Here is a 20,656-nt window from a genome sequence, read left to right on the forward strand (position 1 = left end):
AGCTGCTGAGACAAAAAGTGATTAGCAAAAACCAGTACAAATCAATGATGAAGGTCCTCGAGGTAAAATAGGTTCTGTCAAAAAATTTTTTTTGCATATTAAAAAATGATCATTTACAGTAACAGATATGTTAAGAAACACGTTGTTGGAGGAAGTGGAATCATGGACACGTTAAGAAATTTTTTAAAAGAGCAGCAGCATCGAGCGCATCGAGAGCAGTGTCTACTTTGGCTGGTAAAATTGCAAAAAGCGAGTTGGGAAGAGAAGCGATTACAACTGCAAAATCTGCTTGAAAAGAGCTGGCTTCTTCGGCGATTGTGACTGCTAAAGATGTGGCTATTGATAAAGGCAAAAAGGCGTTAGAAAAGGTGTATGCCAAGACTGGAACTCCGAATCCTCAAAAGGTTCCAAAAGTTATTACTCCGCTTACTCAAAAAAGCAAAGACATTATTTCCGGAATGGTTGAATCAGCAGCAGCTCCAAAGATTAGCAGCGATTATTCCTCGCTCGGGGGTTCGCTGCGTCCTAATTTCACAAATGCTGGATCCAAAGGATCAAAAAAGTTGTCTAGGAAAAACGCCATCCGAATCCAAGACCTGGTGAAAATGGGAAGCGGGATAAAAATCGCATGATTTTTAGAGACCTGAAAATTTTTTTTCTTTTGTATAGAAAATGGCAAATTCCGATGTTTTAAACATTACAGAAGAAATCATCGTTGATGAAGAAATTGAGAGATTTGAATTTCACGAATATGAACCGGTCAGCACGAATTTAAACACGGCCGGGGAGATAAGAATCAACATTGAGCAGCAAGATTTGTTCACGCTTCCCTGTGAGGCGTACCTTTTAGTCGAAGGAAGGCTGACAAAAGCTGACGGGACTTCCTATGCGGATACGGATGTGGTTGCTCTTGCAAACAACGGCATCATGCACCTGTTCAGTCAGATTTCTTATCAGTTGTCGAATCAAGAGATTGAAACCATATACAGTCCAGGTCAAGCCACCACCATGCTGGGTTTCCTGAAATATCCGGTGGAGTACCAAGTGTCGGAAGGAATAAATCAGTTGTGGCAAAGAGACAGCACTGCCCTTGCCGATCTTGCAAATAACAGCGGGTTTAGTCAAAGGCAAGATTTCATCATTAAGCAACCTGTTGAAAAAGGAACATTTTCATTTTGCATTCCTTTAAAACACATTTTTGGCTTTTGCGAAGATTACGAAAAAGTTCTTTACGGATTCAAGCACACAATAACTCTTGTGAGAAAAAGCGACGTTGATGCGATTTTTAAGAGCGAAGCAACAGCTGCAGGAAAAGTGACCTTGAGCAAACTGTCTTTGTTCATGCCTCATGTCACTCCCTCTGTTATGGCAAACAACCGTCTTTACAAACTCATCGAGTCCAAACTGGATGTGCCGTTGTCGTTTAAATCCAGACAGTGCGACACCATTGCCGTGCCATTGTCCAATACATTCAGTTGGAGGTTGAGTGCTAGATCAGCCAGTGAACAACCGAGGTACATCATTGTTGGATTTCAGACCAATAAAGACGGCAGTCAAGATGTAAACCCTTCCATATTCAACCACTGCGATTTGAAAAACATGTATGTGACCTTAAACAGCGAAAGGTACCGTGCTGTGGATTACGACTTGTCCTTTACAAACAACAAATTTTTGAGAGCTTACAGAGACGCGTGCAATTTTGATAACAAGATTTTTGGAATCAGCGAAATTATCGCCCCGAATTTAAGAACGCTGAACTACAGACGCATTTGCCCTCTTTTCGTTTTTGACGTGAGCAAGCAGGCTGAGAAGTTGAAATCGACCGTGTTGGATGTGCAAACTAAGGCTACCTTTAACGCATACGTTCTTGCAGACACTCAAGCCTTTGCCGTGGTGATCTCTGACAAACTGCTCAGAATCAAATCTGACGGATACCGAATGAACGTGTATTAAGTGCTCTGCACCCACATGTGGATTTATTAGAAAAAATAAATTGGTCCTCAATAAAAGGATGAGTTATACGAAAAAGGATTTGAAAAATTTACTTATCAAAAACGGCGTTTCCAAAACGTCAAAAAGCAAAATGGGTTTGGCGATGATTGCGCTGGAAAACCATTTGATCGACAAAAATGCGATGATGGAGGACGTCAAGCCGATAGATTCAAAATATGAAAGGCTTCGTTTGATCCGAAACAATCCCGTGGCTGTAAAAATAACTCATGCTGAAACAGGAAAAGTGATCGAATACGGTTCTCTTTACAAAGCGATGAAAGAGACGGGACATGGCAACAATTATTTGGAGAAGCGAAACGGCAAAGTGGATGGAAACGGATTTAAAATAGAAATTCTGAAATAAAAAACATGTCGTTTCACCCGTTTTTTTCTGGAGTGCAGCAAAAGAGAGTCTGATACGGTTAAAAAAAGACAGCTTGAGGCTCTTGCGTTTAAGGCTGAAAGCGGCTCGTTCAAAATTCCTGAAATGTACAGCAATGAAAAAAGAGACGAGCTTTACGCGATTTTGTGGGAAGACAAAGAGGATGACTTTTCGCGAATGGAAAAAGAAATCAAAGAGCACAACAAAGAGTGGAGCAATTTGAAAAAGCGAGAAAAGCTGAGAGCGATTGACAGACGCGTTCTTGAATTGGACTGCGATTGGGAAGAAAAGAAAAAAATGTCTGGAAAACTGAAAATAGACGCGCTGCTCAAAAAATTCGAAGATTTTCCCGGATTCAAAGAATCTCCAAAATTTGTTGAAAATAAAAAAATTGAATTCGAGTTAAGCAAATTCCAGCTCAAATAAAAAAGATGGATAAAATGAATTTAATGCGAGAAAGTTTTGAAGAAGGGATAAGTCAGTTGGAAAGAGAGCTAAATAAAAGAAGAAGGCAGTTGGAAATTTTAGAAGAAGCGAAAATACTGGCGGAAGAAGGAAGTAGAAGACTGTTGGGAGAAGAAAGGAGAAGAGACTATGAAAAAACGATAAGACTGTTGGAAGAAGAAAGGAGAAGACAGTTGGAAATTTTTGAAGGAAGGAGAAGAGAGTATGAAAAAAGGAGAAGAGAGTTGGAAAGTTTTGAAGAAGCGGTAAGAGGGTATGAAGAAGCGATAAGAGAGTTGGAAGAAAATGCGTGAGACGCGGAAGAAAAGTCGGATTGCGCTCCTGCTGCCTAAAATATTTTTAAAATCATTTTCAATTATTTTTGAATAATTTAAAATATTAAAAATTTGTTGAAAATAAAAAAATTGAATTCAAGTTAAATAAATTCCAGCTCAAATAAAAAAGATGGAAAACGGTTCAAATACTGAAGAACTAGAAGTTCACTTGTTCAAAGGGAGTGATCTTTTAAATGCTCTTGACGATAATCCAACTTCTTATAAATCTAAGTCACCAATTCTGTTAGCATTCTTTAACGATGTTGAAAAACTTCCAAAAGAAGTAAAAATATATTTTTCAGAAATTTTTATAAAAAAGCCTTTTTTCGAAGTGCTTCCATTTTTAAAAAAATTTGTTCTTTTGCATAAAATGGATAGAATGAATGTGAAAGAATTCAAAATGATGGCTAAAGACCGAGCCATCAAAGGCATCTCAAAAATGAGAAAAGCCGAGCTTATTGAAGCTATAAAAAATACAAAACCCATCATTGGGTATGGACCTTCAGCTCGTAGACGGACGACTGATGCAAGGCCTTTGGCTGTTAATGAAAGACCTACCGTAGTTAGGATTGTTCGACCGCCTGTTAAAGTTTCTGTGAAAACTGCAAAAGTGCGGTTTGTTGTTGGACCTGATGTAACACCTGCTCCAAAACCGACAGATCGTGAAAGACCGGTTCCTGCACCAAGACCTGTTTCAAGCGACTTGATTTCATTCGGACCTGCTCGCTTGCAAAATCGGTCAACAAGAGCTGAACCATCTATCCTTGACACACCTGTTACCGATTCAACAAACGTTATTGCACCTAGACCGGTTCCCGCACCAAGACCTGGGTTGTTTTCAAGAATTCCAACGACTGTCTACAACGGTTTTAACAAAATAAATGCTCTCGTTGATCCATTCATTCCGAATACGGTGAAAAATGCAGTGAGTAGCGTTAGAAATGGAGTGGAAGAAACAATAAAGTCTCTCAAAGACGTCGTATTTGGTAAACCTGTTCCTTCACCAAGACCTGTTAAGATAAAGTTTGTATTGACTGAGCATGCGCTAAATCACATCACTGAGCAATTTTCTTACACCCCCTCTGTTCGATATGAAGACCCTGATGCCTTTTTAAACATGGTTAAAGAGGCTGCGATCAAAGTCATTAAAAAAAACACAAAAACGAACCTTGTTTTAATCTGCGAAATGACGCGTGTGAATATTGCTACTGGAGAAGAAAATCTTCGCACTGTGGTCTTCCCGTCTATATATGAAATTATTATCGAATCAACAGACAAAAGAAAAAACTTTGAAACATGGAAAGAAAGAATTCTTGAAAACATGTCCAATTACAACAAGGAAGGATCCAATTGCAGAGTTAACAAAATTTTAAAAGTAGAAGTTAACATGATCGATTGGATACCTTTCAGCGGTTCTTCCTACATTGATCTTCCTCCTGAACTGAAAAGTAAAAAGACGATCATCAACATGAAAAACGATGATAATAAATGCTTTTTGTGGAGTGTCACCAGGGCGCTTAGCATGAAAGAAAAAAATGGTGAAAGAATTGATGAAGACTTGATTCTAAAATCAGAAGAGTTGAAATGGGAAGGAATTGAATTTCCTGTTTCTCTTCCTCAACAAGTTTGAAATAAATAATCCAGATATTAGCATCAACGTTTTTGGGTACGAAGAAAAAATAATTCATCCTTTACGAATATTCAAAATTTTAGATCGAAAGCATAATGTTGATTTGCTGCTCATTTCAAACAAAGACACTAACCATTACTGCCTCATTAAAAATTTAGGTCGACTGGTTGGTTATTCAGTAACAAAAGGAAAAAGAAAACAACATATTTGCAGAAATTGTATGCAAGCTTATGACCAAGAAGAAAAGCTTCAAAAACATCGAGTCGACTGCTATAAGCACATCTCGATCCGAATTCAACTTCCTAAAGAAGGAACAACCGTTCAGTTTAAAAACTACAACATGTCCATGAGAGTCCCCTTTGTGGTGTGTGCTGACTTTGAAAGCTTCATCAAACCTGTCAACACTTGCACCCCTGACTCAAAACAGTCTTACACCAAACAATACCAAAAGCATGTTCCAAGCTCCTTCTGCTATTACATCAAATGCTTTGAAGAAACCATTTATAAAGAAAAACCTGTCAAGTACACAGCAGAAAGCGATGATGACGACGTTGCTCAAAAGTTCATAAACATGCTTGAAACAGACCTTACAAAGATTTGGAACGATAGCGATTTACTACAACATTGCTGGAAGAAAAACAAAGTGATGACTGATGAGGATGAAAAGAATTTTGAAGCTGCAACCGAATGCCACATTTGCAAAGAAAAACTTGAAAACGATAAAGTCTTAGACCACTGCCATTTGACTAGAAAGAATCGAGGAGCTGCTCACGATGCTTGCAATTAAAAATATCAAATTCCAAAATTCATACCCATTTTTTTACACAATTTATCCGGTTACGACAGTCATTTGTTCATCAAGAAATTAGGTGGGAAATTAAAATGCATACCCAACAATGAAGAAAAATACATCAGCTTCTCATAAAGCATCAAAGTGAGAGACTTTATTGATAAGAAAGGTAAACCTCGGGAAGTGTGGAAAGAATTGAGGTTTATTGACAGCAACAGATTCTTACCCTTCAAGTTAGACAAACTAGCTAAAAATCTAAACAATGATCAGTGTAAAAACGTGGCTGAATATTATCCCGAAAAAAAAAAATTGACTTAGTAAGAAAAAAAGGCGTTTACCCTTACGAATGGGTAGACTCCATTAAAAAGTTTTCCGAAACGCAATTACCTCCTATCGAAGCATTCTACTCCAAACTAGACAACTTTGAAATAGAAGATAAAGACTATGGGCATGCTCAAAACGTTTGGAACGAATTTGAATGCATCACGTTTAAAAACTACCACGAAATATACAACGTTTCAGACGTTCTGATACTTGCCGATGTTATTGAAAATTTTAGAGACGTGTGCATTAAATATTACGGTCAAGATCCCGCCTGGTATTACACCTGCCCTGGACTCGGTATGGACGCTTGCTATAAAAAGACTAAAGCTAAAATAGAACTTTTTAGCGATCCTGATATGCTTCACTTGACTCAAAAAGGAATACGCGGCGGAATCAGCATGATCTCTAACCGGCATGGAACTGCCAATAACAAATACATGGACAAATACGATCCTTCACAACCGTCAAAATTTATCCAATACCAAGACGCTAACAATTTGTATGGATGGGCAATGAGCAAACCTCTTCCCGTTGGAGGATTCAGATGGATGACTGAAGACGAACTCGCTAATTGGAAATCCATGCCATGCATTCTTGAAGTCGATTTAGATTACCCAGATCACCTTCACGACAAACACAACGATTACCCTTTAGCTCCTGAAAGAATGCTCATTGGGAAAGTAGAAAAGCTGGTTCCCAATTTAAACCCAAAAAAGGAATACGTCGTCCATCATAAAAACTTAAAACTCTATGAACGAATGGGATTAGTCATCACCAAAATTCATCGAGGTTTCACCTTTAGAGAAGAACCTTAGATGAAAACATACATCGATTTCAACACCGATAAGAGAACAGATGCCACCTGTGAATCTGATTAGGAATTTTTCAAACTCATGAACAATTCCGTATTTGGAAAAACCATGGAAAACATCGAAAATCATGTTGACGTTAGACTTGTCACTACAGAAAAAGAAGCTCTAAAATTATCCAAAAAACCTCAATTCGAAAGCTTTACCATTTTTGATAAAAACTTAATTGCTGTTCACATGAAGAGAAAAAAGTTCGTTTACAACAAACCTGTTTTTTTAGGAATGTGCATCGTCGACATCAGCAAGAATTTGATGTTTGAACACCATTATGACTACATGAAGCCTAAATACGGTGATCGCGCAAAATTGTTAATGACCGACACCGACTCGCTCTTTTACGAAATCGAAACGGAAGATTTTTATAAAGATATTGCTAATGATGTACTTGAAAAATTTGACACTAGCGACTTTCCTAAAAACCATCCTGCTATTGAAAACGTTGGGTTCAAAGTGGGATTAAATAAAAAGGTTATTGGTAAGTTCAAGGATGAGACTTCTGGTAAGCAAATTAAAGAGTTTGTTGGGCTTCGACCTTAGCTCTACTCTTACAATATCTCTGGAGAAAAAGAAGAAAAAAAAATGCAAAGGTGTTAAAAAAAGCGTTGTTGACAAAAAGATTAATCATCAGAATTATAAAGACTGCTTAAAGAATAAGAAAGAAAAACTTGCAACCATGAACGTTACCCGATCCCATCTTCACGGAACTTACACCGAAGAAATCAACAAAGTTGCACTCAGCGCTAACAATGACAAAAGATTCATTGAGGAAGACGGTATTCACACCTTGGCCATTGGTCACTACAAAATAAGACCTCCAAAAAAATTTAAAGAAGAAAATAAATTTAAATCATTGCGGTAAGAAATTTTTTATCACAATCATGGCAAGAAATATTTTTTAAAACTTCTAAACACATTTTTTTTGAATAAAAGGTAAGTCATCGCATCAAAGTTATCACCCTTAAGTATGGGAAAGGTATCAATGAGCTAGAACCCGCATTTTACATCTACTACTATCAAATAGTTTGTGATTTGGATAACATCCTTTACGAAACTATATCAGTTCTCAATTTTCTACCAGTTTTTAAATAAACTATTCTATGATTTTCTGGTGTTGCCTCCATTGATCATCTTTGACACTAAACATTTAATAAATGCTTGTGCAGGTGCATCAAAAAGAAATGAGAGAACAGGAAATGGCAATTCAATGTCATTAATAGAAATTCCACGCTGCTAAATTCCATCAGCCAAAATTGAAAATTTATGATTTATGTACAGGTAAGTTGTCAATATTTATGGCCACTTCAACAGACCAAATTTCTTTAGTGCTTCTTTGAAAAATTGATAAAATAACCTTTTGTAATCCAAGGTAAACATACTGTCAATTACATTTATCAACGTCTACATTACGAGGCATACGCAGTAAAGTGTGAGAATCTTTTGGAATGTCTTCTTGATGAAAACAACCACTAATTTGTTTCAAGTTTAACAACTCATCAAAGTACTCTCTTTGGAGTTAGTATTTTTTACCCATTTGGTAAGAACTGATAAAAGTTTATGCACAGTTTGCTTATTTAAACATATATCTTCATTTTCTGAGCTTGAACTTTCAAAAGGATCAGTTTCTTCTGAGGAAGCAAAATAAGAATGACTACTTGAAATTAAAGCTATCGTTAGGGAATCATTGTGAGAAGACTTTGATATATTACTCTCACTATCATCTACTTTTTCTAAGAAATCAGTTTGAGAATGAGAGCTTGATGAAGATTAATTGAAAGCAAAAGCCAAAGATATATTTCCACCTAAAGCTGCTTGACATTTCTTCATATATTCTTTTATATATCTTGAATTTGCTGTCTTCATTTTCTTTAAACTGCTAATTTTACAGCATTAACTACTAAAACTTGTAAAATGTTAAATATAGGAAACAAACCTAATTATTAGAAAAAATATAAATATAGGTATATATCCATAATATTGCCATATTACAGATAAACACATTATCATTTTATTGAGAATATGATAACATCCAACTATTGTTATAACATCCAATATTTTTTGGCTTATATCCTACAAATTAATGTAAATTATGGCAACAACAACAAAAAATACTTACCAGAAATATAGATATATCTAATATATTGCATAGGCTTGGTCTAAACTCTACATAAGGCAACAAATGTATGAAAAGCAGAAAATTTAAAGTCTAATACATACAAAAACTGTTATTACTTAACATATAAATGTATATTTAATAACATATTTTTTTGATATATATTTCCCCCAATGAACTCTAAGTATACTGTTTAATCTTCAAGAAAATATAAAATGAAGCAGCTGTTGCAGGGAACACAACATTTCAATTTTAAATCTTCTTTACTCATTAAAAACTGCTCAACAAAAGTCTCTCCTTCAATTTATACTTTTTAAAATGCTTCAAATAATTTCATAAAAAAAAAACCGCTAAAGCTATATTTATAGGATTTTAAAGAAACTACGTCAGTATTAACTAGTGATCAACCGGAACTCGGTTCGGATCCGGTTTCCGGCCCAAATTCCGGCCGGAACCGAATTTCCGGTTCCGGTTCTGGGTATATTTAAGATTTCGGTTCCGGCCGGATTTCCGGTTCAAAATGCTACCAAAAATATATATTATAAAGCTTTATTTAGCATAATACCGTTATTATCATTTTGATAAAAATAATTAAAAATTTTTTAAAATTATTATTTAAGCTTGAGAATTAATGTAAATAAAACTTGGCTTTGTTTGAAAACTAATTAATTTTCTTGTTAAAACTAGTTTTAAATTAATATTGATATCTTGAAATGTTTTTATCGCTATTATTTGAGCTGAACTTATACCATTCTGATTCTTACCAGCTCATTTTCTTAAACATATTGTCGTGATCCAAATGGGTAATTTTGAACCTCCTAAAGATGAATTAGCTCCTGAAGCTCAAAGTCTGACGACAATGAAAAAAAATTCCATCTTTTTCGCACATTGTAAAAATTATTGCGCAATCTTGGACAGGAGAAAATTATTAATGTGCATTTTGATAATCCAAAAAATCATTTCAATGTTAGATGATTTTTGGATTGTGTAATTGCTTCTCTATGCCTTGGGTTTCGGAAAAACTAAATAAAAAAGAGTAAAATTTTAATTATTTTTACTACATTATTTTTGTTTAAACTAGAACTAACTTTTTAAAATTTTATTACTTATTTTCGGTTCCGGTTTCTGTTCCTGTTCCGGTTAGTATTTTTTCCGGTTCCGGTTAGGTATATTTATAATCTGTTACCGGTTTTGTTCTGGTTCCGGCAAAATCTCTGTTCCGGTCGATCACTAGTTTCCACTTTCCGTAATTGCTTCTGCGCGTAAATCAACTTGTAAATATTCGCGTGTTTTTATCACTGGTTTCACAATCATTACAAAAAACTTTTACAAAATCATACTACGATTCTGCAACAGTGAAACCATCCGTAAAAACAGAATCAAGGCCTGTCGACTCTCGTTTTTACATACTTAAAGTGTAATTGTACGCGCAAAGCATTATAGGATGTCCTGGTAGTATAAAAGTTAAACAACAACAAACTTGTTGTGTTTATTACACTGATCTCTATAATAACTGGATAGCGCATCTCTAATATCAAAGTTCACGCCAAAATCGCCATATTGGAAAGCCCCAGAACAATGAAATCTGATATGTGCGATAAAGCGATAAAGCGATAAGCCGAAAAACAGAACTTAAAGCTTACGGGATTAAAATTTTTGGGGCTTTCCAATATGGCGATTTTGGCGTCAAAAAAATAAGAAGTTTTGCTCGGAGTTGCGCTATCCAGTTATTATAGAGATCAGTGGTTTATTATCTATATTCCCTTTTAAGACCGGCACCGATCTCTAAGATCAGCCCGTATATTTGTACATGTATATAAATATGACACATGTCCCTAATAAAACATAACCCAAATATAATTGTCAATAACTCATAACTCCTCTTAATCAAGTGGCCTTTTATTCTTTATTATTCGTCCGCGACTGGATACTCGTATTTGTTCTTCTCTTGTATCTTCCACTAATCTATTTTCTTTTGCAATTATCATTTTCTCCCTCTCAAAATCAGGTGAAACCGTCGCGTTACTACTGTATTCATCAACCAGAAGATTAGGATTGCTTCTGAGCGTTATTGCCGTATTATCCCAACTCAAACAAGGAGCAGATATTGCATACACTTATCTAAGATGAATCTGATTTCGACGAAGGATATGTCCATTGTCATTCAATTTTACTTCATACGATCTAGGGGCAACACATTTAACTATTTTACCCCTTAGACTCCATTCATGAGTTACTTCATTTTGGATTGCAACATTTTGACCTTGTCTAAAGACCTGTGGTACAAAAGGACCAATATTTTTATCATAGTATTTTTTAGATTGAATTCTCTCTTTGACTAAATCTCTTGACTTTTTTAATTGTTCCTTATTTTGAGTTTGAAATCTGGGTAAATTGTCTCTCAGTTGACGTCCATGTAACAACTCTGCTTGAGATAAGCCACAATTTATTGGAGTATTACGTAATATTAAGATACCTTTATAAATGTCTTCATTTGACATATAACATTTCTTTATCAACTAATTTTTTGATTTTACAGTGGCTTCTGCTAAGCCTATCGGTTGTGCACAGTGTGGACTACTCGTTTTGTGTTTAAATTCCCACTGTTGAGAGAATTGACGAAACAATTTCGAACTATATTGTGTACCATTATCTGACACTAATTCTTCTGGGATACCATTTCTAGAAAATGATTCTTTGCATGATTGTATTACATCAGTCGATCTAGTACTTGAAAGCAGAAACACTTCAGTCCACAGGCTATAGTAATCAACAATAATTAAATAGTTTTTATTAGCCCATTGAAACAAATCAGTTCCCAGTTTTTGCCATGGTCGTGTTGGAATTACAGGAGATAACAGATGTTCTTTTGGCTTTGATGGGAGATATTTCATTCATGCCTCACATTTTCGATTTAACTGTTCAATTTGGTTATTTAAACCAGGCCAGAAAACACTCTGACGTGCACGCTATTTGCACTTCTCCATTTCCAAGTGACCTTCATGTAATTTTGAAAGAATTTCTTTTCGCATACTAACTGGGATTACTATTCTATTTTGATATAGCAAAAGTCCATCAATTTTAACTATTTTATCTTTGAAATCCCAATAAGGCTGGAGATTAGCTGACAGTATTTTTTTTTATTAGGCCATCCCAAAATTATACTTTTTTCCAATTGTTTCAAAAGTTCATCTTCTCCAGTTTTCTTCCTAATTTCTTCTGACTCTCTGTAGCAGGCATACTTTTTATTATTGAATTAACATATATGTTAAGATCATTTTCTGCTATCTCGTCTTCCTTTGTAGGTTGAGATACAGGTGCACGAGACATTGCATCTGCGTCGGTGATCAAGTTGCCAGGAACATGCTCTGCAGTAAATGAAAATCTTAACAATTTCATTCTTAAGCGTTGAATTCTCGGAAACATCTCAATAAGTGAACAGTAATTTAATATGGGAATTAATGGTTTATGATCTGTTTCCAATATAAAATTTGGTAGACCATACAAATATTTTGACATGCGTGTGCACCCCCATGCTACAGCTAACATTTCCATTTCGATTGGATAATAATTTTTCTCAATCATTGTCAAAAATCTAGATGCACAATCAATTGGTTTGTATGCACCATCATGACTCTGGTAAACAACTACACTAAGTCCGTTTAACAAACTTCCATCTGTTCTTACTTTTACAGGTTTTTTAACACCATAGTGGGCCAAAATGGGTTGATTAGTCAAACTATTTTTTACACCATTGAATGCTTTTGAATGATTGTCAGTCCAAAACCATGCTGATTTTGAACTTAAAAGATCTCTTAAAGGTTGAGCTACTTTAGCAAGCGATGGATTAAATTTTGATAATTGCTGAGCCATACCAAGAAAGCTACGTAAAGCTGTAATATTTGTTGGTCTTGGAAAATTTTGTATAGCTTCAACTTTTTTGGTCAATGGTTTTACTCCCTCTGCTGAAATTTTATGACCTAAAAATTCTACTTCAGTTTGATTAAATAAACATTTTTCTAAATTAAGGGTAACTCCATGTTCTGCTAATCTACTCAGCAAATGCTACAAGGTTTTCATTATACTCATTTTCTGTATTGCCAAAAACTAAAAAGTCATCCATACTTTTTACAATTTTTTTTAAACTTTCAATTACATGATCCATTTTTTTACTAAATATTTCTGGGAGTGATATTAGCCCAAATGGACCCCTTGTTGGACAGAAACGACCAAAAGGTGTAGTAAATGTACATTTTAATTGACTTTCAACATCCATTGGTAACTGCCAACATCCTGAGTTGGCATCTAATTTAGCCATATATTTACACCCATTTCCTAGTTGCACCAATGTATCGTCTACACTCGGAAGTTCATAGAACTCACGTTTTGTATCTTTATCTAATTGTGTCAAATCAATACAGATACGAAGCTGTCCGTTTGGTTTGTTCACAACTACTATTGGATGACACCAGTCTGTAGGTTGATTCACTATTTTGATAACACCCATTTCTTTCATTCGCTCAAGTTCTAACTTCAATGGTTCAAGTAGTGGGAATGCTACTCGCCGTGGCGCTCCAATGTGGTATGGTGTTGCATTTTCTTGTACTGTAATATGTACGGGATCACCTTTAATTGTCCCTAATCCTTTAAATACTAATGGAAACTGTTCTATAATGCTAAGTTTTGATTTTGTAATTGTAGCACACATGAATCCTTCTGGAATGTCTATTTTAACCAGGTTAAACTTTTGTAAGGCAGGTCTTCCCAATAAAGCAGTTTGTACATTCTTACAAACATATATAGTAATTAATTCACTGTGCTGACCATTGATTGAAAATGATTTTTGAAAGTAACCAAGACAATCGAGTGCTTTATGATCAGGACCTATTAACTGTTTGTTAGTACCATGTAAATGTTTAATTTTAACTCCAAACTTTTTGATTAGTTCCTATAACTGTTACCTCTGCACCTGTGTCAACTTTAAATGTTATTTTTCCATATTTCACTTTTAACTGTATTTCCCAAGGTCCTTCTGGATTATCTACTCCTACTCTACCCAAAAACAATGCACCTAGATGCTGCTGCGTACTTGAAAAATTTTTAATATCACTTTGTTGATCAACACATTTATCAGGAATATTTGATTTTGTTTTTAGGCAAAATGAACTATTTGAGAAGTGGTTCATAATACCACAGTCTCAACACATTTTATCCCATGCTGGACATGATCCCTGAATAAAAGGATGCTTTTTTAAACAGAATTTACATCTCAATTAATTAAATTTAACATCTTGTTTATTGCTAGTATTCCATGTGGATGAAGTAAATTTTTTTTTCCTGTACAATTGCTGTCCAATACAGTCTACACTTTCAGTGTTATTATTTCGTAGTTCAGATACACCATCTTGTGCTTTTTCTGAAGAACGACAAATTTCTACTGCTTTATCTAGTGTCAAATTCGTTTCAGAAAGCAATTTTTCTCGTACTTTGTCACATCTCATCCCATATACAATTTTATCTCTTAATAAACTGCCAAAAAAATCTGCAGTGTTACTTAAATTGCAGTTTTTACTTAGCAATTTTACTTCTGTTAAGAAATCATCAAAACATTCACCATTTTCTTGAAAACGTTTGAAACATTTATGTCTTTCTAAAGTCTCATTAACAATACCCTTGGCAAACACTTCCATTTTCTCCAATATAATAGCTGGATCTGTCTTTTGGTTTTCGGTTAGGTTTAATGATTCATAAATATTTCGAGTTTCTGAAGAAAACGTATATCTTAACATAGCAGCTTGATATGCTGCTGGTTTCTTTTCTAAATCTGACAACAAAACATAATCCTGCAATTTCTCAATCCATGAACGAAATGCAGCGAATCTATCTACAGTTAAATCCAAGATTGGAGGAGAAACACCTCCCTTACCACTTTCTGCCATTTCATGTGTAACAATTCACAGGATTGAACCAGATAATAATAAAAAGGTTTTCGCACTTTTTTTTACATACTCGTAGCGTCATGTTGTGTTTATTACCTATCTTCCCTTTTAAGACGGGCACCGATCTCTAAGATCAGCCCGTATATTTATACATGTATATAAATATGACACAAAACTTAGTTGAAACTGTTTTCTGTATTATTTTGAGTTTTTCTACAATAGAAGTCAATTAAAAATGAGTTCCCGACATAAAAAAGGTAGACGTTGGACAATAGCGGACAAACTACAAGGACTACGACTTTTTTTCATAGCCCACAAACTTACAGAATTTTAAGTTCTATTTTTTCTTTACCGAGTAGCACCACTTTGAAATTATTTCTTTCAAGAGCTTAGGGAGATATGCAAACTGGATTCTCACAAAAGTTGTTCACTTTACTAAAACTACGCTTTGATAACATGAATCAACATGATCGTAATTGCAGTTTAGTATTGGATGAGATAGCAATCAAACAACACTTAGATTATGATAAGAGTGCAGATGTTGTTTTTGGAATAAAAAATAAGAAACCACTGAATCAGGCTCTAGTTTTTATTATCAGAGGTATTGCCACTAGATGGAAGCAACCAATTGCTTATTTCTTTAGTAACTCAACTGTTTCAACAGTTAACCTTGCTAAGTATATTCAAGAAGCTATATTAAGAGTTCAGGACTGTGGATTGTTTGTCCGGTGTATTGTGTGTGATCAAGGATCAACCAATATTGGAGCACTTAAAACCCTTGGTTTTTCAAAAATGAAATCTTGTATTCACTATCCATCTTTCAAAAATACAGTTCATATTATCTTTGATCCCCCTCACCTAATTAAAAGTGTACCTAATAATCTTATGCGACATAACATTGATATTGGTGGTAATATAGTCTTATGGCATCACATTCGTATGCTGTATGAGGTAGACAAATGCAACCCTATCTGTCTTGCACCAAAATTGACTGATAGACATCTTGATGCTGGAGCATTTCTAAAAATGAAAGTTATTCTAGCCACACAAGTGTTTAGTCATCAGGTTGCTACAGCATTGTCTTTGTGTGTCACAGCAAATGTTTTATCATCAACTGTATTACCAACTGCCCGTTTTGTTGATAAAATTGATACTCTTTTTGACCTGATGAATTCAAGTAAGCTTCATACAGATAAACCTGCTCGTTGTGCTATAACAGCAAAGGGAAATAACATTTTACTGTTAAGGGAACTACAAACTTGGATTAAGGAATGGAAGTTTTGTGATATAAAATCCCAGTCCCAGATAGCTAACCATTGGGGGTTAGTTGTTACAATAAACAGTATACTGAAACTATGTCAGGAGCTTCTCTTAGAAGGATTTCATTGTGTTAGCACTTCTCACTTTAATCAAGATTGTTTAGAAAGTTTTTTGGAACTATTCGAAGCAAAGGAGGCTGGAATGACAGGCCGACAGTTAGACAATTTTGAGCAGCTTACCAGAACTCTTTATTGTTATTGTCAGTAGAAACTAGCAAATCTAATAGCAACTGTCTGACAGAAACAGATTTTTGTGTGGTATTAAATATTCTTTATTTGAAAATGTACAAAAAAAAAAAAAAAACAACTAAAGAAGAATGTTTATTTTTTGCTGACAAAAAAATTAATCTTTTGAACAGATTTCCTGTTACAATTCTTATGAAAAAAAATATTGCACAAGCACATACAGATTTTGCTAACTTGTTGATAAAAAGAGTTTGTCTGTGCCAACAGTGTGAGGTAGTGCTTTGTCATGAATTGGTAGATATTACGAAGCTAGTAAACATGGTTTGGAAGTCAATAAACAAACATACAGTCAAAATTGTTCACCAAATTTATTATTAGTATCATGGATTTGTCATATGGAAGCAGTATTCATGGAATTTATTAAAAATTGGCTTGATACTGAAGACTTAGCTTTTAGATCATCTTCTAAAATAATAGAAATCTGTACTTTTGACTTTTTGTTTAAATATCATATTGAACATGCTTTTTATTTACAAAAAAAAAAATAGTTTCATATCTTTGTCATTACGAGAATTTTTTATTTTATTAAACTGTACAATCACGTGATCTATGTCCACGAAATAAAAGAAGTGATAAAAAGATGAAACGTTTGCTACACAAATAATTTCTATTTTATAATATTGTATGAAAAATTATAAAAATTATACGAAGTTTTATAGTTAAGTTTTTTGGTTTTAAAGTTCTTCGATTTTAAAGTTCTAATGGTTTTAAAAATCTTTGGTTTTAAAGTTCTAACGGTTTTAAACTTCAATAATTTTTAATTTTAACAATCAGTTAACTCCTTTTCATTATATATAATTGTGATTTGTTTTATTTTATTGATGTTGTGTTTGATTATGTCAGTTTGAATCTGATAACTATTTTTTTTTTTTTAATACATATTTTGATTTAAATTTACTGAATGATAAAGTATGTTGTCAAAAAAGATTATTCAGACCGATTATTCAATAGTAAGCCAATATGATGATCCTCAAATTAAGTTTCAAGAAATATTTAATACTACTGTTATTATTATAATTAATGGTACTTATAGTTTTAATTGGGAATTTCCTAATGAGTGTCGAACCGAAAATCTATTTCATAATTTTTACGTACAAAAATTTGAAAGTAATCGATCACTTAGAACATTCAAAACAAAAAGCATCTTTAATCAAAAAGTTGTTTGTTATTTGTTTATGATTTGTTATTCTACCCGGGCATCCCACAATCCTCGGCAAAAAAATTACATGTTTTTACACGAGTCGACAGGCCTTGAACAGAATATTCTATAAAATACATCACAATTTTAATTGGTGTTTCGGTAAATAGAGCAAGTTTATTTCTCGGATTGAAAACCGATTCTTGAAATGTGTTATTCTCTATGTTTTAGCGGGTTTTAAACAAGTAACAGAAACCACGCGTAACTTATCGCCAAGTTGTGCCGACTGAGAAATGTATGAAAAGCAGAAACATTTAAGTCTAATACATACAAAAACTGTAATTACTTAACATATAAATGTATATTTAATAACATATTTTTTTGACATATATTTCCCCAAATGTACTCTAAGTATACTGTTGAATCTTCAAGAAAATATAAAATGAAGCAGCTGTTGCAGGGGACACAACTTTTCAATTTTAAATCTTATTTACTCATTAAAAATTGCTCTACAAAAATCTCTCCTTCAATTTATACTTTTTAAAATGCTTCAAATAAGTTCATAAAAAAAAACTGCTAAAGCTATATTTATGGGATTTTAAGGAAACTACGTCAGTATCCACTTTCCGTAATTGCTTCTGCGCATAAATCAACTTTTAAATATTCGCGTGTTTTTATTAGTGGTTTCACAACCATTACAAAAACCTGTTACATAATCATACTACGATTCTGCAATGGTGAAACCATCCATAAAAACAGAACATTCTATAAAATACATCACAATTATAATTGGTGTTTCGGTAAATAGAGCAAGTTTATTTCTCGGATTGAAAACCGATTCTTGAAATGTGTTATTCTCTATGTTTTAGCGGGTTTTAAACACGTAACAGAAACCACGCGTAACATATCGCCAAGTTGTGCCGACTGGGATGATTTACTTTTACCAGATGTAGAGCAAATAATAAAATATTTCTTGTGTTGTACTTGTCCTAGTTTATTTATAATAGTTATTATAATATTTAATATTTTGTAATAAGTTAATAAAGTTAAACAAATTTATGAAACATTTACTTTTTCTGAACTTTGCAAAAGACTTAAGAAAAAAGATTTCATTTAGAATATAAAATCAATAAAAAACGCAGCCGAACATAGTATGCAGACCTGAGCATCAATAGAAGGCAGACCTGAGCTAAGAGACGCTGTATTTAATGATGAAACATTTTTACAATTTTTGATAAAATAATGGTTGATTTAAAAAGAAAAAAAGTTCTTATCCTTTATGCATTCTGTGCAGTTACTTGCTTTCAACTCATCACTTTTGTCGTTATTGTTAAATTACCAACCAAGTTTTATTTTGCTCAAGAAAATCAAACAGTACTAAGCACTACTAACAAAAGTTTTGATTTTATCTCAGTTGATTCAATTACACCAAAACCCATAGCGTTAAGAAACATCACTTTCTTCAAGAAATCGCACTGTCCCAGCAAGTTCGGCAGTATAGCCATTTTTACTCTAATTACTAGCGGCAGCTACAAAATACATGTGAACAACGCTTTGGTATCAATGAAATGTTACAGCAAAATGCGTGGCTACATTTACTACTTATTTACGCTCGACGAAGACACTAAAACATTATCTCCTAATGCGAATAGCTCTCTTTACGAGGCGTGCTTGCATTTGCCATTTATGTTTATAAGACATTGTCTTGTATTAAACGTTCTTCCTTTTCATGACTATGTTGTTCATATTGATGGCGATACCGGAGTTATTAATCCTGACCATTGTTTTGAAGAATATATCATCCCAGGAATTGATGTTTTTCATCTAGAACGATTTCACTCCGGTGAAATTCAAGCGGGTCATTACATTGTAAAAAACACGAGTTTTGCTAAAACCTACTTACGTAGTTTCATTGATGCTAAAGACAGATTTAAAGTATATATTCCAGACAACCCGTTGATATATTTCCCTCTTTCAGAAAATACGATGGCTGCGCAAGATTGGAGTCAGTGTAGAATTTTATTCAATAACGCTTCCTATGAAATTTTTAAGCATTGCGTAAAGAAAAAATGGGGGAAGCAGAGACTTTTTAAAAACATCATTATTTTTCGTCGCAGTCACGATTTTGCTAGAGATGGTTGGTTGACTAAATTTTTTTGGTCAGAAATTGATTTCATGCTTCATGCAATGAAGTACCAGGACGACGTTTTGTTCACCAGAAAATTATCTCTAGAAGATTGTAGTAGCGAAGATGAGTGGCATCTTCCAGTGAAGAGTGATTTCTACGTTTCAAATATTGAAATGATGAGAGATATTTGGTTAAAGACAGATGTTCGAGAGAGCTTTTCTTATGATAAAACTGATGCACTAAAATGCTGGCCAAACTGCCCTTATAACTTAGAATAATATTGTTCATACGGCCTTGTTCACTTGTCTACAATTTTTAGTTAATATTTGAATTAGTTTTGCTGTTTCATATTAAAGATTTTCGTGCTCGTATTTGGAAAAGAATGCCTTAAATATGTTTAAACGCTTAAGTTTGATAAACCTTGATTCAGATTTGAGTAGCTTAATTCTATTTTCTTCATATTGTTGTCTCTAGTGGAGTTAATATTGCAGCTAACTGGACGAAATGTTGCAAAAAGAAAAGAAAAACAGCTAAAAATGGCCAACAAATCAACTGCTATCTTAATGCATGATAATGCAAGACCACACACTATACAAATGACTGCGGCAAAACTGAAGGAATTGGAGTTTGAAATTCTTAATCATCCCCCAATCTAACATTATTCCCCATCCGGCCACCACTTTATTCGCCACTCTGACAACTTTTTGAATTTCGATAATTCTGTAAACTTCCAGGATTTATTTACTCTCTTCAAGTAGGGTTTTATACCACCTGCTTGAATAACCAGCCGCTTAAGTGGCAAAAGTGTATCAACAATATGATACTCTGATAAATAAAATGATTCTTTAAATTTGTAAGTAATCAACCAACTTAGCCTCTTTTTTTACAAATAGGCAATATCATAAACCAAAACCCCCCCCCAAAAAAAACCTTTTTAAATGAATGCTTGCTTAAACGAAACATGTGTTGAAAGAAATTATATTTCTACTATTCATGAATGCATTTATGAT

At 34.0% G+C, this 20,656-nt stretch overlaps 2 protein-coding genes across 2 annotated transcripts; both read left to right on the forward strand.

The window, feature by feature from the left end:
• Positions 1 to 927: 927 nt before the first annotated feature.
• On the forward strand, positions 928 to 1,953 carry LOC149879978 (uncharacterized). The gene has a single exon (XM_090070677.1). The coding sequence runs from the start codon at positions 928 to 930 to the stop codon at positions 1,951 to 1,953; it is 1,026 nt and encodes a 341-aa protein (XP_089926803.1).
• Positions 1,954 to 18,635: 16,682 nt separating this feature from the next.
• Positions 18,636 to 20,428, forward strand: LOC149879979 (uncharacterized). Its single transcript, XM_090070756.1, has one exon. It carries the CDS (start codon positions 18,761 to 18,763, stop codon positions 19,922 to 19,924), a length of 1,164 nt encoding a protein of 387 aa, XP_089926882.1. The 5' UTR covers positions 18,636 to 18,760; the 3' UTR covers positions 19,925 to 20,428.
• The last annotated feature ends 228 nt before the right edge of the window (positions 20,429 to 20,656 follow it).

This window comes from Hydra viridissima, unplaced genomic scaffold (assembly GCF_058129835.1).
Source record: "Hydra viridissima isolate aposymbiotic clone 2 unplaced genomic scaffold, HvirCarnegie_v1 scaffold_13, whole genome shotgun sequence".
Classification (NCBI taxonomy): domain Eukaryota; kingdom Metazoa; phylum Cnidaria; class Hydrozoa; order Anthoathecata; family Hydridae; genus Hydra; species Hydra viridissima.

Coding starts and splice junctions, on each gene's coding strand:
- LOC149879978 (XM_090070677.1), top strand. CDS start 928: ATGCACCTGTTCAGTCAGATTTCTTATCAGTTGTCGAATCAAGAGATT.
- LOC149879979 (XM_090070756.1), top strand. CDS start 18,761: ATGGTTGATTTAAAAAGAAAAAAAGTTCTTATCCTTTATGCATTCTGT.